Source organism: Montipora capricornis, chromosome 12 (genome assembly GCF_036669925.1).
Source record: "Montipora capricornis isolate CH-2021 chromosome 12, ASM3666992v2, whole genome shotgun sequence".
Lineage (NCBI taxonomy): Eukaryota > Metazoa > Cnidaria > Anthozoa > Scleractinia > Acroporidae > Montipora > Montipora capricornis.
In genome coordinates, this window is record NC_090894.1 from 11,872,975 (window position 1) to 11,900,700 (window position 27,726).

Sequence of the window (27,726 nt, forward strand, 5' to 3'; positions counted from 1 at the left end):
AAAAAAACGTAATCCTTCCTTGTCCCTTTAAATATGGTCTATTTTGTTCCCTTTGGTGCGGAGGTGGGTAGGTAGGTAGGTCAATAGGTGGGTGGGTCAAGTGGGTAGGTGGGAAGGTAACTACCTAGTTATTTATGAGGTAATGAAGTGTTGTTGTTGGTGACCAGTGTATTAGGCAAGCCTTGGTTATTATGAGACCTTGGCAAGGTAGTATCATTGGGATTGGAATAGCCTTAGTAGAAACAATGAATGGCTCAAATTTGCTAAACCACACATGCTTGGACAAGAAGATTTTACTCTGCTTTCATATATTGAGATTGAAAAGGCTCATAAATGTGCATTGCTTCATCACGTTTATCACTGCTATTTGTGTTTTATTTGTTATGTGGACTCTTGGATAGGAGAAAATATAGAATAATAGAAGGATAGATTTGGAATAGAAGATAAGATCAAACTTGAAGTATAGAGATTAGAATTAGAAGAATAATGAGGAGAGGGAAGACAGAAGAGCACAGAGGTCTCTTCCTCCTTATTTATTTTTCTAGTTTATCATGGATTGAAAGCTTGAACAGCTGAACATCAGTTAAAAGCATGAATTCCTGTTTTTGACAGTAGGTCCTACTGAGTAAAATGTTGGAGTAAGTGTTGTCCAATGATGAAGAAGAAGCTTCTTCTAAAAGATATACCCAATTCAAGACTTGAGTGAACAAACCATACCTCATTTCAGACCCCAGAATCATCACCATTTTCACATTCATATATCCATGTGATGCCAAAAAATCAGAAATATTTGTTCACATAGAAGTAATTTATAAAAATTAAAAAGTTAATAAGGTCAGACAGACTACATAGAAGTCATAACAGTTGAAAATTTAGAAAACACCAAAACCATGAACAAGACAGATTTTTTTTTCAATTTCTAACTATTAAGTTTTCCGCGAAAATCTTGCACAAGCGAATGATATTATGACACCATCTTCACATAATTTCATAATCTGTGAGATGCCAAAAAGTCAGAAATTTGTGTTCACACACAGGCAGCTATGACTTGAATTAATGAATATTAATTTAATTCAAACAGAGAACATAGAAGGAAGTCGTAACAGTGGAACGAAAATTTCACAAAACTCGAAAACCATGAACAAGACATTTTTTTCAACTTCTTACTGAATTAAGTTTCCCGCGAAAATGTTGCGCAAGCGGATGTTATTATGGCACAGGAAGAGAAATCGCACAATGAAAAACGTCAATTTTATGCCTTGATTTTCCTTATATGGAGGTGGACTAAACATTGACTGAAGGCTCAGTGGAGGAGGTACTGGCGCTGATAACCAATCACTGATGAAGACCCCCATGGTCCCCTGGTGAGGAGGGTAAGTCGAGCGTCCTTGTGTTGTCGGCCATCGTGAGTTTCTCTTCAGTGTTTGGGTTTCCTTTGGATTTTTTGGGAGATCGTGGATTCGGATTGTTGAAACAAGCTTATTGGGGTCCGAGGACCGTGGATCGAGTTTTCTTATGGTGAGTTTGTCGCTGCTGCGTACAATTTTGTCCATGTTTACATTTAGCAGTGAAAATTTTCCACGGCTTGATTGAAAGGTCGTCGTTTTTTTCATCATATTCTTCTTAGGTTTTAGTTTATCCTTTAAGCTTGTAGGCCTGCTGCCTTCAAAGTTTGCGGCAGTTAGTTCTCAGTACAAGTATTCACCTTTCTCCAGCTGTCAAAGTGAACTGAGCTTTAATTTAAAGAAAATTCGTGCGATTCAATGTGATACACTTGTTTGAGGCATGGAATAATTGTATGTACATGCACTTGTGAGTGTTCTTATCATGAAAGTCTTGCAATCTTGCTGCCTGCTCTTGTAATAATACCTTATTTATGTTCATCATGCTTTGTATTCTTTCAAGGAAGTCGTGTTTTGTTTTGTAAGTGTGATAGAGCCAGATAAATTGCTAACATTAATTTGTAACTGAATGGGTTGACGAGTCCACTTGTCCTTCTTTGAGTCAGTTACTTGTCGACTTTCGAGGAGTAATATTCAAGGGAAAATATTCCTTAGTAAATTCAGTGACGTTCACACTATTGAAAGGGATTTCTCCCTGGTTTTTAGTGAGTTTTTAGAGCTCAAGGCAATGAACTATCACTTTGAGACAAGCAAGTTCCGTCAGCTGCTTGTTTTGGTCAATTCGTATTGTTTACGAATGTTCATTCGAAGATTTCTTGCGTGTTATGCTGTAGTCAGCTTTGTTGTTGATTAGAATTTGGCTCTAAGTCTTCTGTGAAATCTTCCATAAAAGCATGTAAATGCCAGTAATGTTTTACAGTAAAACTTTGGTGTATTGTGGACGAAGTAAAACTCCAGGACGTAATACGTTGCACGAACGTTTTCACCATAAGATTAACTGTTGTGGTGGAATGGACGTTTCTCTACAACATGGTTTCTACGGCTTCATTTTGCGTATGGAATCTATCTGAGCTTCTTCGTTCATGCTTTTGATTTGACCAGCATATTTGTAACCGCTGGTTTCCTGACTAGTCAACTTTAAAACTCGGAGATCTTGGGCTAATGTCATCTATAATTCAAAGCTAGTCTTTGCTCACGTCATTTAGTGCTCCACAAATCGTTCCTTTTCGTTCTTTCGTCCTTTTCCAGGCACAGTCTTCAGAAGAACCCCCATTTCTACCTGTAGGCACTGATGTAAGTGCCAAGTATCGCGGAGCTTTCTGCGAAGCCAACGTGAAAGTGGTGAAGAAGCTTGTCAAATGCAAGGTACGTAATGAAATTAATTGTCGTGGCTTTTTTGGACACGAGAAGATTGTTGTGTTACTGATTACATGTTGAATAAGATCGTGTTTCCTCTGCTTTCTCGCTCACCCTCAATTGACTTTCTTCCTTAAATTTTGCAGATTACAATTATTAAAACGAACACTTCGCTCACAGTTCATGATGATTGTGTTAAAGGTACTCTAAAGGTAAATGTTCCTTTCTTTGTGTAGATCAATGAATGTTCCAGCGATCTCTGCTTTTAACTTACTTGGTCATGGGATTGTTTCCAAAAAATTCTTCAATTCTCCTGTATCTCTTTTTCTGTGGATTTAAAGGTGGGAGCTACAGTTGAAGCCAAGACTCCAGATGGACAATTTATGGAGGGAATCATTACAAAACTCACTGATGCAAGCGTTTATACCGTCGGTAAACATCAAATCTCATCTTGAACTCCGTTTCCTTTAAAGAATCGTAAAGTTTCGTAAGCTGAACTGAAAGATGATTCTCATTACGTTTCTGTTTACTTGTCTTTTTCAAGTTTTTGATGATGGCGATGAAAGAACATTGAGAAGAACGTCTTTGTGTTTAAAAGGAGAAAGACATTTCAACGAAAGTGAGGTGGGTGTTTGCAAGAAAATCTTACTCAGTTGTTGATTTGCATGGAGATGAATGAATGGACAACTAATTACAAAATCATGACAAGGATTTCTACTACTCTTTTTGCAGACTTTAGATCATCTTCCTCTCACTGATCCAGAGAATTTTGGGACTCCAGTTGTACAGGTAGCTAGAGAACTTGTTTTGCTCCTAAAAATCCTGAAACCCATATTTGTCATCTTTGGAGAAGTTTTTCAAATCACTTGATCATTTGGAAAGGTACCTTGCAGATGTTCCTCTGAGGAAAAATATTGTTACAATTTATATATCCCTTGTGTTGTGATAAAGGATTTTAAAGTAACTGGCAAGTTTATTGTAAGGCAGCAGTGTGGTGAAAAAGTGGTCAGAATGCTTGATTTTCATGCAGTTGTGCCAGGTTCAAAGCCTTATCTGACTACTGGCTTGATCTATTATCAGTGACGGGAAGGTCTCAGAGACCTGGGAGAAAGAAGTAGAAAATGGCGTATAACGCTCACTTGATTAAGAATTGTGGGAAGTAAATTTTGTTGTCCCAGAACTCCAAATAAATCCTTCCAACAGCAAACTCACTGAACAACCATGTTTAATAGGCCATTTCCAAGTTCATGTCTGCCTCCTCTTCAAAGCGAGTCTAAGTGCGAAGTTTTTGTTAATTGAAAATTAGTTTTCATTCATATGTAAAGTAGAACTAATTACCATCACAAAAACTTCGCAATTAGACTCGCTTTCAAGAAGAGGCAGACATGAACTCGGAAATGGCCTATTACTGCTTTTAAGTGTCTCACCTGGAAAAATGGTGACCTGGAGCGTAACTGATACATTCCTGGGACCATGAAGTCTTCCTAATTCGCATACAGATCAATCAAACATATCACACAATAGTAACAAAACTAAACTCAACAGAATGGTGTGTGTGTGTGTGTGTGTCAATACAGAAAATAAACTGTGCAAGACACAAGTCAAAGTCTGAAAGCCAAAACGTGCACGTGAGTGCTTCACTCCTAATCAGTGGTGTCAGTGCACACCATGCATTCTTAAGAGATTGAGTGCTTGATACCATTTTCCGTCAACCCAGCTGACTCATTATTTAAAGTTTGTGATAGCAGACCCTCTTTGAGAAAATTAAGTCTTAAGTTTTCCTAGTCTTTTAATGCATGTAAGCAAACACATCTTCAAAATTTAACAAAAAGAAGCTGAAGTGAGGTTATTTTTTCATTGTAATAACACTTGATGCTGGCAAATCTTTTTGTCTTGTTAACATGCCTCTTCCTGCTCTTGGCACTGACTTGATGTATTAATTTTTGTTTTGTGTTATGATTGGCCTTCTTTATTGTACAATGTTGGTATCTGTTGTGATTGGCCATGATAATATCTTTTGGTTTTATTTGTTTGACCTGCGGTAATCGAAAACCGCTCTTTTCTAAATGTGGGACAATTAAATAATTTATGTGTATTTCTGCCTGGCTCTGTTTCTTCACCTCATGCAAATGTTCTTTTCTTTTTCACGTTCTAGGATGGAAAGAAAAGGAAAAAGAGAAGGCTAAGTCAAGCAGCCAGGTATTTACTCTTTTTTGGCTGATGATGAGGGGGAGACGTAGATGGCTGGTTGGTTTTACTGGTGATGGGTCAATGTGAGAAGAAGAGTGTTAGCTAGTGTTCGCTAATTTTTTGAATTCCAACTCAGACTCTTGCTCTCTACAAATAAAACTGTTTTGTCAGAGTTGGTTGCAAATAGTGAGAAGAATAAACCAATCACAAATTTGCAACTTCAGGGAGTGAGTTACGTTTAAAGATAATGTAGCTCGCTCTCACTAGGGGTCGATTATTAAAACATAGTTTAGACAGTGTTTAACAAAACCGCGGTCTAAGCCATTTTCAATATTGCCAACAATCATCTTTAAATATTGTCTGCTGCTGATGGTAACAAGGAGGTTTGCATTCCACACTAGACAGCAATTTATCCACTTAAAATATACCGCTTATAAACAGATTTGGAGGTCCACTGATTGTCTTAAGCTGCGGCGTAAGTTAGACTTAGTTTAAATACTTAACTGGCCCCATATGTTTAGCAGTGGAGGAAGGAAGAAGTTGAATTGCTGAACCCATTACGTTTTGAACTGTAGCTTAAGCGACTAACACCTGAAACGCCCTAGGATGCCCCGGTTGACAAGTAAAATCGTCTGGCGCGAGACAGATTAAAATCTGTTAATTTTCACTCACAGGGGTCAATGGGTTAGAACACTAGTAACATAATCCCTTTGCAGAGCTACAATCTTGGGCAGAATTAAATGGAACAGAAATGCCCCCTTCCCCCTAAATCAAGGATGAAGCCATGTGACGGCCAAAACGCACCATTTTCCCATCACTGATTTTGGGGGGAGGGGTGGTCTCAATTTTCCATTTAATTTGTCCAAGATTGTAGGTTGTAATAGCTGCTCTTAAGAAATGCCGAGTCTAATTTTGTTTCTAGTGACAGGCTGGGCAGTATTTAAGCATCATCAAGAGAGACACCCTTAATTTTTCAATTAATTTTGTCATGGTGGTCCAAACTTGAATTATAATTTTTTTCTTCAGTATGGATGACTCTGAGACCGAGAGAGATGATCAACCTGCTGCTGTTACTGTAGCTCCTTCAAAAAAGAAATGTCTGTTTGATGACAGTATTGTTGGGAAGGTAAAGATTTTGAAACAAAACTATTTTAGCAGAGCTACGTGATGATGCGACTTAAAGAAAACGTTTCATTAAATCTGAAACCTTCTTTAGCCTCAAGAAAATTAATTTTAATTGAGATAAGTGAGACTATCCACTTAAACTAAATGAGTGGAAAGTGTTTTTGTCACACCTCTAGGTAACCAAAGGCTACAGTAATCTTTACTGCTTCCTCCTTTACTGGTGTTTTGTTGTGCCAATTTGAATTGGCATATCTTTCATTTCATTCATACTTGTTTTTGTAGGTTGTGGTTGTGGAAAATAGATCAAAGAGAAGAAACATGTGGTTTCCTGCATTGGTGGGTACATTGTTTAAGTTGTTCAGTGATTTAGCAATGACAACATACATGTAGGAAATAAAACAAATAATATTACAGTACTTAAAAATATTATAGAGTAGCACAGCTGTTGTAACTATTTTGTGGATGCTCCATCTTCCTTGCCTTGCGCACAACATCACATACATTTGTAGCTTGAACAAGTTGTGCTAGCAGTGGCGTGGAGAAGGCCATGGAGAAAAGCAACTTGTTAAGCTTCACCTGAGGGTGGGTTTTTTTTTTGGGAAAATGCAGTGTCAAAAAGACCCAAAATCCAAAAAAGGATTATTTTCTGAGACAATGCAAACAAACAAACCAAGAGTTGCGTGCAATTTGAAAAAAAAAATTAGCTGTTAATTGGTTTATTTGGGGGAAATTCTTCTATGAAAATTCAACCAGAAAAAAAAATACCTTAGCGATCAATAAAAAGAATTGACGAAAATTATGCATGCTAAGGTACAAATTGATTACAGAGGGTTTTTTTTTTGTAGTTTACTTTTTTAGCTGTAGGAAAGGTGCTAACAATAGTAAAGTGCTGTCAAGAAACTTTTAGTGTAATTTCTGGTGTGAAATGTGCAGGAAACCTACATTGTAACTATTTTCAACCTATGCCCGGATGTTGTTGATCGTATGGTAAATAGGGCGCGAGAAAAATGTTCGGGTGAACCTGTCATATACGGTGGCTGTTGTGTATCATTTCTGCATGGAAAACCACTTGTCAAAAATACTTTTTTCAAATCCATTCCCAAAAAAATGCTGGTGAATCTCAAAAATCTGAAATTGCATTTGATCCATTTTGGCTTTTGTGATCGCAGATTCTCCTCAAAAGTGCACCTTGCATTCTCTTGATTTCCCTTTGTGCTTTATCTACACCACTTTGCATTTTGTGGACCATTTTGTGGAACCACTGGAAAACAGTCTCCTTCCTATCTCAAAGTTGTGTATTGTTACTCTGATAATGCTTAAACAGGTGGACCCTGCTTCTTTCTCTAGGGTGTAAATCCAAGCAAAAATGAGGTTGATTTGATAAAATCAAAGGAGAAGTGTCTTGTACGTTCATTTAAGGATGGAAAATAGTAAGTTCAAATGCCAGTGACGGTGTGCTTTAGTCTCATTTTAAGTAGCATTCAGTTACTCTGTTCTTGTGTGTATTTTCTCTGTGGCTTTTTTCACTGCTTGTTTTTTTTTTTTTGCCAGTCATGTGATAAATATCAAGGATTCAAAAGACTTTTCAAAGGACCAAGATCCAGTACATAGTGTATTGAAAGGCGAGAACAGAAAGATAAGGGCAGGTTTGTTGTCATAAAAAAATATATTATGTTACCAGATTTGCAGAGCATTTATTTGACATGGTGGATCCATTCCTCCAACAAAAACTTTATTTCTCACACACAACTGGGAGCCATTAGCAAATGGCCATGCAGCCTGTCCTTTATTAACACAACCAAAACGTCATAAATACATCACATAACAGACCTTATTCAAAAAATCATGAACACTATTTACAAACTGAGTGGAATGTGATAAACACCCTAAAGCTACAAAGCTGCACAGAAAAGACTCAAGAGGGATGGGAGGGAGGGGTAGCCCAGGCAATGGCGGATTGCGAAAACAAACTGAGCCACCAACTAACCATGTGACCTGAAGACCCCCACACAATGGACCCCATTCTCCTATCTGTACATGTGAGAGAAACATTTTCCACTTTATTTGTTTCTCAGCTTGTGGAAAAAGTCCCTTTGTGGTTTTCAAAATTACAGAAAAGGTGTTTTGCTAATTAGCAAATATGTAATTGCAAGCGTGAAAGTATGATCAACAATCAGTAATTGACTTAATTAAGAACTCGAGTTTGAGAAAGACCATCGGATTTCGATCGCTCACCTTGCAATGCCAACCAATAAATGTTACAAGTTTGAAACCTTTGGTCTGTTGGCTTCGTTGATTCGGTTAATCGGTACAAGCCGATACAAAAGGCCTCTTAGCTGTGACATTTTGTTGGAGAGAGGAACAGAGTGTTACTCAGCAGGGCTCGAAATGAACTCTTTTGTTTATGTGCCAGCTGGCGACTAATGGGAAAAATTTTGGTCGCCAACTGATTTAATGAAGGGCTGGAAGCAAAAAACCTAGTAAATGACAATACTCGGCCAAGTTTTAGTGCTCAAAACTAGCCCAAATTTTGCGAGTTGACTGGAAATGAACTTAAGAACATTGCTCTGATAATTTTTTATCCGATTTGAGCTTTATTTTCGAGAAATAAGCTGTGCAAAAATACTATTGGCTTCGCATTTGAAAACAATGGGATCGGCGAAGCAGCACTTACCTTTCACTGTTTGATTAAAATTTAATAACATAAACTAATATAACTGCGTGTGTCGGTAGCTCTACCAAATGAGGGGCACAACAAAGTACACGACAGGAAGGTGGTTTGAGCCACCGATCAGAGTTATTTATCTTATTTTTCGTGCATATCTCATGTAACTTAAATTTCACGAAGATTGATAAAATTACAGCGAAAAACAAGAAAAGAAAAAAAAGAGAAACAGCTCTGTGCAAACAAAAGAAAATTAATAAGTCCGATCAGTGGCTCGAAACAGTGAGTCACAATTTCGAGACCTGCTCAAATGGCGGCACACAGCCATGTCTAGAAATTAATGTAAAATGTAATGAGATGCACGTGTACTGATTTTGATAAGTGACAAGGGGTGTAACCTTGCTCTTCTCCACTAACATCACTTGTTTAGAAATTATACGTATTTACAATAAAAGAGATAGCACTAGCCTTGTATTAGCTGTATTTTCATTTCAGGATAATAGTTAGGGAGACACTTACAGTAGGTTTATTGAAGGTCTGTGCAATGATTTCCAGACAAAAACGAAATTTAAGTTGACGACAAAGGAAAGTGGACCTTTCCAGGCAATTATCACAAACTGCATGCATCTGCTAAGTTGCAGTGAACATCTCCTAACTGGTGAGCAGTTCCCTCAGAACTTCAGTTTCTAATTATTTTGCTCTTCCTCTTTGTTTAGCTGTAGAAAGAGCATTGACATACCTGGAGACTGGAAGAGTACCTGGCATCTGGGAAGAAAATACTTATGATGTGATTGTCCATGAAGACAGTGAGGAGGATTGCAAAAAGCTTCATTCTTCTGAAGACGAAAGCAGCAGCATCGATGAGGATGGAGAGAAAAAAGCCTTCAAGGAGAAGCTGTTTGCTTTCATGAAGGACAAAGGTTATTATGGCTGTCATCCATTTATACGACTCCTTTGTAAAGAATCATTAATTAATTAATAGACCATTTGCAGACAGTTGTAGCCTTACCTGGTCTAAGAATAGAAGCTAGGGTGCCGATTACCCTGTTTTGATACAAACCTTTGAGCTTTTCTAATGTTAATGTGGACTAATTAGAATTACAACTGTCAACAATTTACACGATAAAAGCAGTGAGGTCTGTATCAATATAAGGTCACCAGCAGCCTTGCAACCATTCATAGGCTAGGTCACTGAGCAAACAACTGTAGGGATGAGAGAAGTGGAGCAATATGAGCCTTAAGAATTTTTAGCCAGGGAACTGGAACACTGTAGGGACCAATGGATTTGTTACTGTCCATTTGAATATTATATAATACTCAACTTCACTGAGGTAACAGCGGAGAGGAACATTGATTAAGGAAAATTACCCTTAGAAATGAGGTAGGAGAGCGGTTTCCATACACAGTGACGCTTCTTTTCAACCTTAAATCTCCAGATGTTGTTCCAGGTAATTAAGTGTTGGTTTGCAGAATAAGGATTATTTTGTTTCAAGAAGGAAGTTGTGGGTACAGTTAAATCAACCAGGTAGATTGTGTAGTTAAAGTTGTCACTTTTCTTGTTGCAAAGGGTGGGGGTTTTTAAGCTTTATTATTACATCTGGATGGATGCTGTATTTAATTTTTTACGTATGAAATGGCAAACTCAAAAGCATCAGTGACTTTTGTCTACTCGCACCAGATATATTAATTAATTAATTAAATATCTATTTTTTCCTTAATTAATTTTGTACTTACTGAGTTGTGTTTCTTGTGGAGTTTGTGTACCTTTTAGAGACCTGTTGGTTAATGCTGCTTTTGGGAATGAAACTGTATTGACTTCAATTTTCATTAGGAACACCGATTACAAGACCTCCAGTTCTAGGAAATCAAGATCTAGATCTTCACAAGCTTTACAAGATAGTGCAAGAACACGGTGGAATGGAAAAGGTGACAAGGAGATAAATAAGGAAGATTGCAATTACTAGTTACTGTCTTTACTGGGCATTGTTTAACTAACAAAAGCACTAGTTCTTAGGTACATGTACATACTAAGTAGCTCTGATATAGGTGCATTTTGGAAATGCATTTCCAAAGGCACTCATGTTTGTGCCTTTTTTAACGTGTCAAAAATGTGTAAACGCAGACCTGTACTGTATGTTTGATCACGAAAATGTACTAAAATTTGTCCCCAGTTTTCTTAGTTCACAGTGGCCAATATTCCCACATGGTGATCAGTAGGCATGAAAAGCAGGGGTATTCTTGTAAAAGTCTTTTCTGTAGAAATTTTTAAAAAAATTAATATTTGAAATATATAAAAAAAAAGGATCAGCGTCTTGAAAATTGTGGCAGAAAGATTGCCCTCAGGTCAAACTTCTTTTTATTGCAGAAAAATTTTCACCAAGTTCTGTAGGAATCTATTGTTGACAAAATTACTGATCCTGTAAGGCACCTCACCTTTCTTGCATGTATGTGTAGCAATAATTTGTTAGTGTGTGTAAACAAGGGGAAGGATTCAAGGAGGGTCAATTTGCAATTGTGCAGTCCTTAATTAATTTGTTTTCCTCAACTGTTACTCATTAATTTTATGATGAATTATTGGATTTGTTTCAGGTGTCAAATGAGCCATCCCTGTGGCGAAAGATTTATCAGCAAATGGATATTGCTGTTGTGCCGCCCAGTGCATCACACCACATTAAAATGGCATACAAAAAGTAAGGTTTGTTGTACTTGCCGGAGTAGGTTTCAGTGGTGCTTCTAAACCAAAACTAAAGAAATGTGCCAATGAAGTTTTGCAAATTTGTTCAAAGCAGTGTGTGAGTTCTTTAGTGTCTTACAGTGTTGATTAACCTTTCCTTATCCAAGAAGACTTGAAAGGCTAACCATTTGTAGATGAAATTACAGTGGTAGCACATTCTTTTCCGTTATTTTTCAAGACCCCAGGTGTTGCTCCGACAGGGGTTGTGAACTACAGGTTCACAACCCCGGTCACGGGTTATTAATCTCCTGCAGGAATGTCCAGTGCTCAACCAGCTGAGCTAACTGTCGTCAGATCTATCTATGGCACTGTAATCTTGAATGCCAAGTTGTTATCTTATATTTTATACTGATCCCTCCTGAGTGGTCTTAGATGTCAACTTGACGGAACTAGTTTCAATCCCTGCTGTCTCACATCTTTGTTTTTCATTCCTCTTTAGTCTGCTGAGGAGAGATGTCTTCTTATTATTTACATGCACCTTCTCACAACACATTTGCATCTTGATGGATGTGGTATCTTAAAATAATTATGCAAGTTATCTTTTTCCTGCCTTTATCCAGGTATCTTTATCCTTTTGAACTTTATGAGAAGAAAGAAAACAAGTCATCAGAACAGGAAGTTGCGGAACTCAACTCCAGTGACAAGAATGTCAAACCTGACAGTCCAGAGAACCAGACAGATAGTAGTGACGAGAAACATTTGGAGTGCTTAGAGCCTTTACCAGAAATTGATGACGATCAGGAGGAGGTTGTAGTGAAGAAACCAGAATGTAAACAAAGCACACGGATCAAGGAAATGAAACGACAGCAAAGTCGTGAGTTTGACAATGGTGTCCTGAGTGACTCCCAAGCAAAAAGTCCCGAGGAGGATGTGTCTGTCGATGTAGTCAATAGTCCTGAGTCATTATCTGATGTGAGCGAACCACCTTCTGACAACAAGTGCGATATTCCAGTAGATGAATGCAGTTTTGAGGTTGGGGACAAAATACAAGTCAAGTATGGTCGCGGACGGAATCACCGTCTCTATGATGCTAAGGTACAAGATTTAAGTGGTCTTCACTTTAAGTGGTCTACCCTTCAAAGCTGACCCAAACTAACTGAAACACAATACGATAAACGAGTAATTACCAACATCAAAATTAAAAAATAATAATAATAATAATAATACTAAACCCATTCCTAAGCAAATTAAGCAAATTAATGTTCATTCAGATGAGTTTGTCCAAACATTTTCCTTGGACTCTCTATAAACACTTTTAAATCATCATCATCATTGATCCGGGTTTATCCCCGTAAACCGGGGTGGCCTGATATACCCCACTTTGTCAGCAATCTTTCTAACTCCCACTCTCCATTTCGCTCGATTCGTGGCGTCCTTTTTCACTGTTGCTCTCCTTCCCTTAGTCTTTGTGTCCATTGAGTCACATGTTTCTTCATGCAGCAGATTTTTCTTAAGTACCCATTCACACCTCAAACGCCCTAGGACACCCTCCATTGTCGAGTTAAATCGTCTGGCGTTAGACAGAGTAAAATCTATTAAGACTCACTGTTCAGGGGTCAATTGGTTAAGTGTAACCTTTTATTTACAGTGTACATTATTATATTTTTAGATTATTCACATTGATCCAGAGGCAAGTGAAGGCACCATGTACTGTATTCACTATGCGGGTTGGAATAATAGGTACGTTTAGACAGTTGTGACCCTATTTGGGAAAAGGGGGATTAAGGTGAATTTAGAAAACAACATTTTAACACGTTTAATCGCGTTCGTCGAAAGGCGTGGAAACGCAATTTTTGTGCGTTTAAACAGATTTATAACGCGTTTAAACAAACGGCTCTGTTGCGCTTCAATTACTGCATTTCGTATGCTGAAAAGTACGCTAATTTAGTTGTATTTGAATGAATAAATTACCTGTTCTGTTATATGAAATGCGGAGATTAGGGTGCATGTCTTCCAACCCCCTGTGTCAAAATGATCAATTCATCAGCAAACTTACCTTTTGCCTTTCCTTTTTACATAGCAGGTGGGTAAAAATTGTCTTGCAGTAAGAATCACATTCCGTTTATAATAATTTACTATCCTTTTTTCTGTGAGCGCCTCATGCGCACCGACTTTAGCCCACTTGCAGTGCACGATTCTCGTGCTATCAACAACGGCACACGCAGGAAAGAAGATTCGGTTTTCGAGTCTTCCTAAGAATGGAGCAAGCAGTCGCATTTGAGCCTACGGATTCTGCAGACTAGAGCCAACGATATTGCTCAAAGAAACGCGAACCACTGAACGACGCTTCAAAAATGTTTCCATTAGCGCATCAGGTTTCACCAAGAGGCTGGTCAATCATTTGTCTCAAGCTTGTTTTAATATTTTTAAACTCTTTAAAATTTTCACATTCTCCTCCTTTGTGTTTTCCTCTTCGGAATTTTTGGCGACAAAAAGAGCACGTCGCCAGAATGAAGCAGAATCGAAGTGATGACGCTGCTAGCCTTCGGCATGTGTCATATGTTATCACTCAAGTAGACTGGTCACGATGTCGTGACGCTCGCCCCGCAACAACTGAAAAATCAGGTTTTCGCCCCATAGCGACAAAAAAATTGGATTGTTTGTACCATTATTGATAATGCCTCGAGAAAATAGAAATTACAGAAAACAGGCTGTCAACATTTAACCACCTTCAGAAGGACGTTTTCAAAGAATGAGCGAATCACATAAACATTTCATCGAAATGTGACAAAGTAAACATCGCATTGACTTGACCAAATACTTCTGGGTTGTGTAATTCTCTCCATTGTTATCGTGGGGAAACAGAAACCTAAATGTCCAGTTGCGAGAGAAGTAGGGAGCGATTCAGTGAAACTGGGAACGTTTTTAGATTCGCGAACATTTGGTAGTATCGCAAGTATTTACCGGTTTTTCTGATCAGCGAATTGATTTTTTCGGAACTTCCTTGGTGTTCACGAACAGGCTTTCCATCGATAGTCTTAATTTATTTGTTACGGATTCTTTCAGTTGTCGCTATAATAATATAATTATTGTGGGACTGTGAGAGAAGTAGCGAACGATTTAACGAAAGCAAGAGCCGTTTTTCGCTATCTTTATGACCGGTACCTTCCGGTGTGTTTAATGGCTCGAAGTTGAAGCTTTGGCCGAGGACGCTGAATATATCTGCTCTCGTTCACTCATGAAAAAGGTTTCCTCTGCCAACTGCAAATCACCTGCAATTGTTTCGGGAAGGTTGGATGGGTTCAGAGAAGTATGATCCATTTCTTTCAGAGCTTTGCTTTTTTTGTTATTTCAGAGGTTGAAAGCGCTATCATATTGTTGCAAGTTATCGTGCTTGTGTCTTGGCGCTTCACTATCTGCCTATTCAACCCCTTTTCATTATCGCAAATCATAAACAAACAGGAAATTAAACAAACTGATGTCTCCTTTTGACAAGTACTAAATGACCAAAAAGTCTAAAATTTCGGAAGGTTGCGTGACTGATCGCGACAAATATGTAGATCAGTTTATTTCTTTTGAGCGGTAAACAGCGAGTCATCGATCAATTTCTTTTCTAATGGCTTGAACGTAACACTTTAAATGCAGCTTTAGTTGAGCCCTGTCATGATGGTACGAGTTGTTTTATCTTCGTTCGGTTACTTGGGCCTTGGTCGTCGCCGGGGTCGTCGCTCAGAGTCGGAAGACAGCCGCTATGTCAACTGCCTTGATCAAACATGAATAAAGGAAAAATGGTAGTAAGTTTTGCATGTGAAGAATGCCTCAGCTGGTAACCCCAATGCAGAATTTTATTTGATTGATTTATAAGTGTTTGCGACTCTACTAAGACCAACATGAACAGCATTCAACAATCAACGTTCTGTTGTACATTTCTAAAATAGGATCGTACATGACAAGAGAAACCTACTGACGACCCTCGCTAATCACAGGGTACACATCAAAGCAAACTTGTGCTTAACACCATCTTGAAAATTCATTTGTACATTCCTCACTTCATTTGAAACAAATTTCTATTGTTTATGCTCATGATTTACCGTTAGAGTCGCTAAGTAAGTGTTTTGTTTTTTCCTCAGAGAACGCCGCCAATTTAGGCATGTTTAGGTTGGACTAATTCGCATTTCTTCTCTTTTCCGAGTACTTGCAGCGACTAAAACAATCAAGATTTCGATGGTTTGTCGAGCTGCATTGTTTAAATAAATCACAGTTAACCCCAGATGACATGCACCCAATAATAATATTATAGCAAGCAGCCATTTAATTATGCGCTCACTTGAGGTAAATTAACAGCGTTTAAACGCGTCGTTTGTATAAAGCTTTTCCGACATGAAATCTTACGCACGTGTTTTTTTCGCGTTTAAACGTTGTTTAAATGTGTTTAAACGGTGTTTTAACACGTTTGCGTTTAAAACGATAGAAAACGCGTTTTTTTGTTATTCACCTTAATCCCCTTTTCCTAAATAAGGTCACAGTTATTCCAAATACATGTATAAGGAAAAACTGATTGATAGCGTTAAGGAAGGAGGGTTGTGCCCGAAGATTACAGCATCAAGTAGTCATTTGCCTAGTAGGGACTGGAAAGGGCTGATTAAGAATAAGTCTTGTTTTCAACTTGCCTCCTTCGTTTAAACCTTCGTTCTTGAGGTGCCCCAAAATGCACCCAGTTGATGAGTAAAATCGTTTGTTGTTAGACAGTAAAATTGCTGAAGTCACATTCCCAGGGGGTCATGGGTTAACACACTGTACTGTACTGCTTGCCATTATTTTCCAGGGACCACGGAAGGGGGAGGGGCTAGTAGGGTTATACATTGTAGCCCTTATGGCTACCACTTTTTTGCTTGGGTTGATATTTCAGTGCTTGAGATGGCATGAATAATGTATGATTTTACCTCTTGAAAGTAACAAATTTTGTCTTCCCTTACATGTGTGCTCACAGAGATTTTTAACCCTAGCACTTTTAAAATGGTCTTGGCGGTCCCCGGTTTCTGGTATCTCCTCCAATTATAAATAATTATTGTCCATGGTTTTATTTCTTCATAGATATGATGAATGGATCAAGCCTGAAAAGATTGCTGGCTGGGGAACTAGGCAGACTCGAAATAGAACAGGAGGCATGGGAGGTGTTGGCAAAGCACAGGAAAGTAATGTAAAACCAACTCCAAAGCCCATTGCACGACCAACTGCTAAGCCTGCAGGCAGGCGTGCATCAAAGGCTGCTGTTACAGCACCTGTCAAGGAAGCCAGCACCAAACCGCTGCTTGCATCAAACGGTACAAAAAATTCTTTGAAGAGACCATGCTCTCCATCCACAAGGTCAGGGTCCTTGTCACCATCTCTTGGGAAATCGCCAAAAACAAGTTCTGGGAGAGGAACAAGTCGCACAAGGTCAGAGAGGAACTCAGTCTCTGATATGTCAAATGGAGTTGATGAAGGTATAAATGCTATTCTTTGTTTGGTTCCAGTCATTTTAAATTTTATTTTCTTTATTATTTTCAAGTACTCACTCAAGACTGAAAAAGGCAAATGATGTTAAGCTCTTCACAGTTGTTTTCAATCTTAAACTGTAACAAAACTGTCTCAGTTTTGACAGAAGCTTTCTTGTTTTGATTTACATGTATTGAACAAAATACTTTTGTTTAAAAAAAAAAAACTAAGGATTGTCAATAATAGTTTTCCCTCCATTCATTCATTGCAAGTACAAAGCTCATAAATTATGTTGTATAAAAAGTCTTGCAAGACGTTGATTTTTAGTGGAAGTCTTGATTAGCCATTGGGCTTCTGCTTTCCTTGGGTTTTTTGCAACTTTTAATGTGTTAGAGTAGGAAGCAATATCAGAGATGTATCCAGAGTGCGTCATGCATATGGTGTCCTGGGAGGCACTCGTTTTTCTTTTGGACGCATGGAATATAGAACAAAGGGTCCAATTGGACGCAGAAAAACAAAAATCAAATGTTTATGCAAATAACAAAAGCCAGGAAAAACATGCAAACGGCATATTATTTCACAAGGAAATTGAACATTCCTATTTATCACTACGGAGAAATGATCAAGTTCCGTAAATTTCAAGGTACGCTGTTTTTGCATTTTTGTAGTTGAATGATTTCATTTTGTCAATGATTATGTGCAGCATGAGGAGTTAAGTTCTTTTGTTTGAATTCTCACATGTTGCGTGACATGATCTGAGCCGTTTTTTGGGTGAGACAGTCGGTGACACTTTTGATCTGCCAATGATAATTAAACATTTCAGTCGAAGTTCAGTTTGTTGCATGCTTTCCAAGAAAATTTCAAGTATTGGTTTGTTTGTCATGAGTGAAATGACAGAGAATTCAGTGGTGAAGTATGTTAAATTTTTGTTTTATGCGACCCTGTTGATGTTAATTCCAGGTGCACAATCATATTGGTTCTTGTTTTGCACGGAACTTGTCTGTTTTGCAAATCATGCAACTTTTTCGGAGTTAGTGTTAAAAATAAAGTGCTTAAAACATGAAACTTAAATGTATTCAATCGCTTGATTATTAACATTGGCCATGGTGAAGTCACGGGCCGACGATGAATTGTGTATTGATCGCTTATATTTGTTTTCTCTTTTGTTCCTAAATTACACCTCAAAGTGTTGTTAAAATAAATGATGCTCTTTTATGGAAAATTGAGATTCAGTTCTGTTTTTTTTTCCTGGGGATGTCTTCATCATTTATCAACTGTCCAACAGTTCCTTCAGCGTACCGATTCCTCAAGATGTTTTCAGATGTGATCGATGGAGCTTTGACAGCCCATACATTTTGATCGATGAATCAACGGGCATAACAGTTTCAAAAAAATTGATCATTTTTAATTTAAGAACATATTCGAGGGAGGGGTAAGACTTTATTTTTGTGCAATGCAGTAATATGAAAGGGTACTGCAGCAGCAATTAAGAGGCAATAGATCATCGGAATATTAATTCTTGAATTTTAAGTAGCTGAACCCCCACAATTTTTGCAATGGGCCCCCAAATTTGAAAAGCTGGATACATTTCTGCGATATCATCCTGCCATGCTAAATTTGCTGTTTTTAGGTAAAAACTCAATAAAATGTATCTAAATGCAACATTAAATTTTTGTCCCTTGAAAAGCGCTTTAGAATTGTAGTTGTTGGTATTTCTGGTATGAACCTTATAATTTATACTCATTAAAATGTTGACACTGCACAATGTTTAAATTAATACTCTAAATGTTGATTTACTGGGTTTTTCTTCCTTCCCAGTGAAAAGTCCTCCATTAAGAAGAAGGCAAAAGTCTGCAACCCCCGAACCTTCGTTAGAGGCACAAAGTAAATCGTTAGATGTTGTGAATCATGTCCACACCATTCCTGAAGCCATTCCAGAAGAACCGGACCACCAAAGAGAGGAAGAAAAAAGTAATTCTGCATCAAACAGTGATTCAGAGGAAAATGACAAGAAGGTAACCCCTTGTGAAAATGAAGTGGGCCATGAAAGTCTCGAGGCAGATCAAAAACCGGATCGTTGTTGTAGTGTGTTAAATGGAAAAAAGAAAGATAAACACAAAAGAACTATAAATGGCATAATAAAAAGTGTCAGATCCCCTGATACAGTTGGTAAAGATCTGGAGGACATGAAAGATGCATGTCCAGAACCAAAGAAAATTAAAATAGAACATGAAGTTACCATGCAAGATTCAGAAGTAGAACAGTGTATTAAAGAAAATATTATATTAGCAGCATCTCCAAGCCAGCCTATGCAGACACAAGGCACTCCAACTGCTATGGAAAGTGTTTCATCGAGTTCGTCTTCCTCAGAGGACACCAAATCTGAACAAAACACTGACTCTGTAGCATCGACGTCTTCACAATGTAGTAATGACAATGAAAAGGCTAGCGGCCCAGTAGACAATTCGAGCGGGAGAAATTCGGGCCAAAACCATTCAGAAAATGAGAAAAAGGATAAGGAGTGCAAACCAGAGAAGAAAAGCTCTGAACAACATCATAGGAAGCACAAGAAACGAAAGGAGAAAAAGAAGCATCGTCACGCATCTGGTAATGATAGCACTGGAAGCGATGCTCCAGGTAGTCCATTGTATAATCAATCTGGTGGAGTGTTTACATCGCCGCGCCGGCCCAGGATGTCTTTTGACATGGATCTAGGTAAGTCCACCACAGAACATAATACATGTAGGTGTATGTCAACATACTTTTTGCCAAAAGGATGCCCTCTTAATGTTAGGTTCCATTGTAGATGAAGGGAGCATGTTTTGGGCACATGATTATTATTTTTCCTGATTAATTGGTGCATATGGTGTTATCGGAAAAATAAGTGTGAAATGAGTCTTTAGATGTGCTGCCTACATGTACATACCATGGGACAGGTCCAAAGGAAGTTAGCATTTTGTTAAAACAATGAACAGTATGGCTGAGCAAACAACTCCTGATCACTGAAGCCCAATGATCTCTGATTATGGAGTCTGTATTGTTGTTGCAAATTGAGGGTGTTCAACTCACATTAAAGACGGTGCCTACTAATTCAAAGGTGATTATGAAGGAAATGTAGATCTTAACAAGTGTTATTGAAATCCAAAAAGAAAATTGCGGGTAACCACACATTTTTCAAAGATAATTGATGAATAATATTTTGTAAAAAGCTTTAAAATACAAAGCAATGTATGGTGTTCTTTCTCAAATTGAAGCTTAATTAATTATCTCTCAAAAATGCATGGTTACCCCATGGTTTCTTTTTGGATACCAATGATACTTACTAAGATCTACTTTCTACAGATAGTATTAGTAAATGTCATTGTATTAGTAAGCATCACCGATAGGAAAACCAGAGTATCTCAAGATGCGCAGAACGTATGCGCAATAACAATAGTAGGCACCGTCCTTAAACTGTGTGTTTAATGTGAATTTTTTAAGGGGTTTACCTGTACTTAATGGAGAGGGACTCTAGTTAGTTGAGCATTGACTCATGTGCTTGGTGTTTGGAGTTGAGAAGACAAGCAACGTGCTGTTCATTAATTACTGTTTTGATTACATCTGCCCTGTGTGCAAAATAACTATCCCAAAAACATTTATTGGTTTATGGGTAAACCATAGAGCAATGCCTCATTTTCAAGCTAAGTAAATGAAAATAATATTCATGTTAAGGCTTTGAACAACATCCGTTTGATATTGTTGCACGATGTTGACTGCTAGGGTGGGCACATGGTTTCAACACATTTGATTCCACAAAGCTACATGAGAGGCCGGTATTCAGTCCCAGTCTTCAGCCGTGGTTGTTACTATGGATACGTCATTGAGAGTTCAATTAGTGCGCAAGGGCATACCCAACAATGTCAAAAATTTGCAATAACGAGATAAATGTTGAATGGTTGTTGAAGCAAAGTTTAAACCCTTTTAAACTCATTCAACATCAATTCCACTTCAGTTTAACATAATTTCAACAGGGTTGAAAGGGGGGAGCAAAGGGTTTCAACATCGCTATTCATCAAAATCAAACGGTTGTTTAAGAAAATGACTTTTGTGAAGCCAGTTGCCCGAGCTTAACCCATTGACTCCCAGGGGTTCCCCATTGACGAGTAAAATTGTTTGGCGTTAGACAGAGTTAAACACTAAGTCTGGCCGGTTTAGGCCGGTTTGGACGTCAAAGTGTTAAATATAGTTAAATAAAATTTAACATAGTTAACGACTAGGAGCTAGTCTGGTCAGTAGTGTTTTGCAGGCGGTTGTTAGTGTCTTGGCCGTCTGGTAGCGTTGTTCAGCGTTTTGGTGCGTTCTGTAGCATTTGTTATAGTTACATGGTTCACGACCGGGAGCTAGTCCGGTCAGTAGCGTTTTGCAGGCGTTTGTTAGCGTTGTTATGCGTTTTTGTAGCGTTTGCAGCACTCTTTAGGTTGGGGGAGCCCTGGGGCTGACATGGTTCAGCGGTATTCCTGCGTAGTGCATGCGTTGTCCAATGTGCTTGCAGCGTGTTTGTTGCTCTGTTGGCGTGGCGTTGTGAGTCGGTTTAGGAGTTTAGTGTTTCTCGGCGTTCCCTCCCTCTCCCCCCCCCTTTCTTTTTTTTTGTGCTCTTTTTTTTGTGTGTTATTATTATTATTATTACTATTATTCCACTGAGCTATCTGGCTCAAGTGTGACGGGTGCCTTAGGGGGGCCTGGCGCGGGGGGCTCGTGGCTTGGTTGCGGGTTGGGCAGGCCAGTCGGGTGTTCTAGCGCCTTGGGGATGTGACTGCGGTTGCAGCCCCCAGGCTTCCTGGGCACCTACCCTCCACTGGCGAGGTGGGCGTTAACTGATCCATAGAGAGCTAAAAAAATTATTGTTGCAACAAAAGACGTAGACAAAGAAGCAATTCACAAAGTATCACAAATACAATGTGTACTTGTCAGTTGACGAGTAAAATTGTTTACCATTAGACAGAGTTAAATACTAAGTCTGGCCGGTTTGGACGTCAAAGTGTTAACTTATCCATAGAGAGCTAAAAAATTTAATGTTGCAACAAAGGACGTAGACAAAGAAGCAATTCACAAAGTATCACAAATACAATGTGTACTTGTCAGTTGACGAGTAAAATTGTTTACCATTAGACAGAGTTAAATACTAAGTCTGGCCGGTTTGGACGTCAAAGTGTTTACTTATCCATAGAGAGCTAAAAAATTTAATGTTGCAACAAAGGACGTAGACAAAGAAGCAATTCACAAAGTATCACAAATACAATGTGTACTTGTCAGTTACTTACATTTAATGTAAATGATACACCTTCCAGTTACAAGATACTGGTATAGACTACCATAGCCTCCAGTTACATGTATGTGTGATTCCTTTCAATTTTTAGAGGAAATTAAAGCAAAAGAGGATGGTGGCGAACGCATAAAATTACTCCAAGACAAGATAAATGAGATGAGGAAGGTTTATAGCTCTCTTAAAGCTGAAGTAGCCAGCATTGACAGGAAAAGAAAGAAGCTTAAAAAGAAAAGAGGTGAGTTTACCTTATTTAAAGAGCTTTTAATTCTCTCTTTGTACATCTGTATGACTTAGTGGGTCAGTAAATCTGGGTTTTCAATAAGAATGCAAGAAGGGGGCTAAATTTAAGGAGTGGGCTGAGAGAGGACCACAAATGCCGAAGTCACACACTTCTCGTTTGATCTGAGTCATGCTTTCTGGGAAGCTGTTGAAATTATGTTTGAATAATATCACTACAAGAATAATAGACTGTTGTTCAACTTTTGCTATTACCAGTATGCATTGTTTTGTGTTATGCAATAGTTAGAATGCACTTAAATTCAAATATTTTTTGTTCTTAATATAAACCTCCCCATCCAGAGCAAACATATATCACCACAGTTACCCAGAATTTCGCTTTTTCGGTGCCATGCAAGTGGATCGATCGGTGCCATGATCGGTGCCATGCAAGTGGATCGATCGGGGATCGATCCTTCATGGCGGCAGCGCCACGGCTTTGGAATAGTCTTTCCATAGACATTAGATCTGCTTGCACCACAAGTGATTTTAAACAGAAACTTAAGACATTTTTATTCAGCAAGGCATTTTGTTACAATTATTTTATATTTATATTTTTACAGTTTTTAGGAAATTACTTTTTTAATTGTAAATAGTGTAGTTTTCGTCTTTTTGATTCCATAGTAATTGTAAGTAGTTTTTACTTTTGATTTATTTTAAATTTAATGTAATGTCTGTAATGCGCATTTGATTATTACGTGGAATGCCAAAGGCATCCACGTCTTAAAACCGGACTGGAATCTTTTTTTTGTTGGTAGTCACAAATGTGCATACCCCACGGATATTGATTTAATCTCCGATCGGGTGGACTGATTTATATTCCCTACGGTGTATCCAAGCTTCCCTGCCCCGAGGAGAACTCCTATACTTCCCAAGCCATCACGATTTTTCTCTGCTAGCGCGTTAGACCACTCGGCCATCGTGGCACACTTACGTCAGATTGGTGAAAGCAAAGATTTATAATAAAATCTTTCCGCCCGCCATGATTGTTTCAGTATTAAACTATTCGATTAAGTGGATAGATGCTTTTTCTGTGAGAAAGACAAGCTTTAAAGGTAAGGAGAATTTTCTACGTTATTTCTAGATCTTGCTTCGTACTTGTGTGTTCCACTGTGAACATACAACGAATACTTCATTAGAAGCATTTTGCATAGAACGAATACGTACTCCAATATTTCTTGGGAACTAGTTTGTTCGCCGTTTTGACGTAGAAAGAAAATAAGAAAATAGGTTTGAACGGCCAAACAAGATAAAAAATGAAATCGAGTTTAAAAAAAAACGAATTAGCTATCGCCGTCACGGGGACTTCGCAGCCGTCCCCCATCCAAGTACTAACCTCATTCGGAGGAGCTTAACTTCAGCTGACACTTGGACTAGCATCAACGACTGTGATCTTTATGTTAAATTCGCACATAGATCTTGTCGAACTTTATAACACTTGAAAGAAAAAAAAATGCACTAACAAAAACCAGAAGTTATGCCGTCATTTTGTCACAGATGTATCCTTTGTTTCGTGAGTTGTCAGTAAACACGCAAGGTATAACTTGATGACAGGCGGCCGCTAAAATCGACGTCACTTCCGATTTTGCGATTTTACTTGTATGACCAAAAGTACGATAGAATAATTGAACTCTGATTGAACGTAACAAAAATCTCCCGAAATGTTTTTCGCTGATGGCAAATTGTTTTATTCTCGATCGACACTTCCTAAAAGTTTCTTCTGCTCTCCTTAAAAACTACATCTCAATATTTATTTACTTTTTCGTCAATATTTGTTTTGCATAAAGCAGGCTAGCAAAATCTGTACCTTGCTTTGTTCGCATTTTTGAGCGTTAAAATAGAATTTTGGGCGTATGTTCCTGACAGCAAAAGTCGCATATTTTAACGTCCCCCATCCAGATACTAACCCCGCTGGAAAGGGAAAACTTTAGTAACATTGGTCTTGGAAAGGTGTCAGAAGCTCAGAGTACACGCTTAAGCTTGTGGTGAAAAAGAAGTTGTAAATGATCAACATATCGGCTTTGAAGCCAAATGTTTCTCGATTTCCTGTTATTTTCTTCAATCGTTCTGGGCTTAGTATTTTACTGAACCACATGTCTTCTTAGAGGGTATATAGCAAAGATGTCTACCATGGCACCGTAATGATTTACGATACCAAACAATGTCGTGTACTATTAGAGCTACATATTGTGCAAGGACTTGAATCTCCTGGAAAAACCAAAACGCCGCTCAGTTGACAGTTATGGAAAAAAACACTGTCAAGTTACTGCACTACCACACGCAATGCGTTCTTACTTTAAAAAATATCCCGTATCTCCTTAATTGTACCCCCCCCCCCCCCCCACCTCCAGACTAAAAATCCCGTATCCCCACAATTCTTTTTACCTAATTATCCCGTATCCTGATCGCTTCTCGGGCTTTTGGCTAAGATTAGTTTCTTGGCCAAGGACTACGGTCAAGTACTATTGTACAACGTACGGTACTTTTTCAGTGCCGTAAGGGGAAGGCACAGAACAGTTTCGGCTGTTTGTCTGTTCTCTCGAGAAACGATGACGAGGGTTTTTTGGGTTTTTTGTTCAGCTCGAGTGTAGAATCAGGACGAACTGTTGTAGTTTCTGATAACTATTTACTACTTGTAGCTTTTGTTGAATTTTGAATCGATGATAGAGAGAGTTTTGGCGATCTCAATCCGGACTGGACTACTAGATTTAAGGATTTTTCTTAACGAGATTTCAAGTTATTGTGGAACGTTTGGTACCAAGTTACTGAAATCAAGATTATGGAATTGTAAAATCAGAACTTTGGACTGGACTATACAACACGCAATTACGGAATTTTTGAGCATTGAGAGAAATAGAGCACGGATGTTGTCATCTTGTCTTCGCCACGGCAAATTTATACAGTTTGCAAGGAACTAAACCAGGATTACAGAACCAGACGTCGATTACAGGGCCCGGTTGTTCGAAAGCCAATTACCTTAATCCAGGATTAGCGTAAACTTTTGTTTCATGTTTTCAACTTTTTGGTCACAGTTTCCTTTGCTTATTTTTGTTTTTCAAGATTGACTTCTTCTAATGTAAAGTTTTTCTGAATATCAGCCTTGAACAGCATTTGGGAGTAGAGGATAAAACTCGTTTTAAAACCCAGTTTCTGAACAACTGGCCCAGGATGATAAGTTGTTGAACTGTGATTTGTAATAAGTTTTTCGGATGATTTAAGGCTGATCCTGTAATTTTTGGATGAAAGGAGTTAACGAAGCAAGTAAAACTGTAGGATTTGAATTAAGTCTCCTTCCAAAAAATAAATAAATAAAAGATCCCGTATCCTGATAACCTGCTAATAGGGCTTCGCTGTTTGCATTTGCAAATTTAGTAACATTAGTAATGAGTTTTTACAACAAAAAACTTTAAGTTATATTACAGATGTATCTTTCTAGTAATCTTTCGCCATTTTCCGAAGTCAACCTGTACTTGAAGTTCACTGTAACTGGACAATTTGTGTTAACTGTTTGCGCATTCCACGGATACGCCCTTGTAGGCGTCTTGTTCTTATAGAAAATACGCAATATAAATATTAAATATTATTATTATTATTATTATTATTATTATTATTATTATTATTATTATTATGCAAGTCACATAAACTTGGCAGAACTAACAGTAATTTGGACCCACACCATGATGTAAGAGGCACGGATCGATTCCTGATTATTTTATTCTTGGAGTTATTTTGATTTTTTTTACGTTGTGTCACATCGTGGTCATGGGTCTATAATTACTGCTACTTTTGATAACTTTGCCTAGCATCTGCTCTTAAGATAACACTGTTGATCCCTAGAGTGTGACATACATGTACAAAGTGTTAGGAGAGGTGTGAACGTGAGGAAAATACTTTTAACGTTCCTCTTCATTACTGTCATCAGCTTCATTGTGTTTATACGAATGGGCAATGACCCCTGTTGTGGGCCGTTTTATCCATTCAGAGCTCTTAAGAAAAGTTGAAATTTGTATTAATGAACCATATCAACACTGACCTAGTTTCCATTTCCAAGTTACCTGTTGTTGTTTCTTCACAGAAGTTGCAGAAGCTGTAGAGACTCAAGATTTACAGAAGTCAATCCCATCATCGTCAGCGTCATCACAAAACATTCCTTCATCAAACATCCCTCCTGTGGAATGCAGATAGCGTGGGAAAGGTTGTAACATTAATGAACTTTAATAATTATTATATCACCCTATAATAATAATAATAATAATAATAATAAATTATTATTATTATTATTATTATTATTATTATTATTAGATCTGTCTGTAGAATTTAATAACTCCTGTTGGTACTGTAACCTCGGTGCGGAAGCAATACCCTCATCTGGAATGCAGGGCTCGAAATTGCAACCAATACAGTCGCATTTGCGACTTAAATATCTATGGAAGTCGCAAATTTGCGACTTATATTCACCTTCACTCTTTTGAAACAAAAGGGTTAGCAGTTGCCGCTTTGCTGCCACTTTTGCTAAAATAAGTAAAGAAATGACAAAATTATTTTGTTTCTAGCCATGAAGTTTCTTTCAATCTGAAGATAGCATAATTGTTGCATAATTTAGCTGTGATGTCACACGCACAATTCAATTCCATCGATCATTCGCCATTTATCAGCGGTTTCTTTAAACACAAGTATTGCAGGCTCGTATTTTGCTTTGCTAAACCGCTGACAACACAATACAGCGTGACGACTTTGCGACTAAAATTTCCGAAATTATGACTAAATTTTCGTATCTTGTCTCAAAATTGCGACTGCATTTTTTCGTTAATTTCGAGCTCTGGAATGGTCCTTTTCTGTATTGAGTGAGTTGTCTTTGCTGGACAAGCTTTTGAATTTCCCATAAAAGTAATTTTTTTCTAATAAAATATGAACAGGAATACTTTCCCCAGTGATGCTGAAGTCCATATTATTTCAAACTAAGATGACTATGGTTGTATTTAGTATATTTTCATGTGATGCAATATTCACCAAATAGTTTTCTTGTCTTAGGAAGAAGGGAAAGTAAGTTTATTTCTGTTGAGATCAAATTTAACCAGATCAGGAAGCTTTCATACTGATTGTGCAACTTTGACAACGCAGCAAGTCTTCTGCAACTTTTGATTTTACAAGGAAACATGTTTTCATTCAACTGTCATCATTTGAAAGAGCACAGAAGATACAAATTTATTTATTTAAAATGGTGAACATAGTTGAAAACGTGTAATAACAATAT

At 38.0% G+C, this 27,726-nt stretch overlaps 1 protein-coding gene across 1 annotated transcript; it reads left to right on the forward strand.

Annotated features, from left to right (window-relative positions):
• The first annotated feature begins 1,366 nt into the window (after nt 1-1,366).
• LOC138026183 (AT-rich interactive domain-containing protein 4B-like) lies at nt 1,367-26,796 on the forward strand. The gene is made up of 20 exons (XM_068873402.1): nt 1,367-1,518; nt 2,652-2,768; nt 2,906-2,971; nt 3,101-3,191; nt 3,304-3,383; nt 3,492-3,548; nt 4,915-4,958; nt 5,976-6,075; nt 6,357-6,410; nt 7,422-7,504; nt 7,626-7,720; nt 9,456-9,659; nt 10,571-10,665; nt 11,329-11,429; nt 12,034-12,508; nt 13,083-13,153; nt 16,508-16,899; nt 18,710-19,606; nt 22,288-22,431; nt 26,548-26,796. Exons 1-20 carry the CDS (start codon nt 1,516-1,518, stop codon nt 26,655-26,657), a joined length of 3,279 nt encoding a protein of 1,092 aa, XP_068729503.1. The 5' UTR covers nt 1,367-1,515; the 3' UTR covers nt 26,658-26,796.
• The last annotated feature ends 930 nt before the right edge of the window (nt 26,797-27,726 follow it).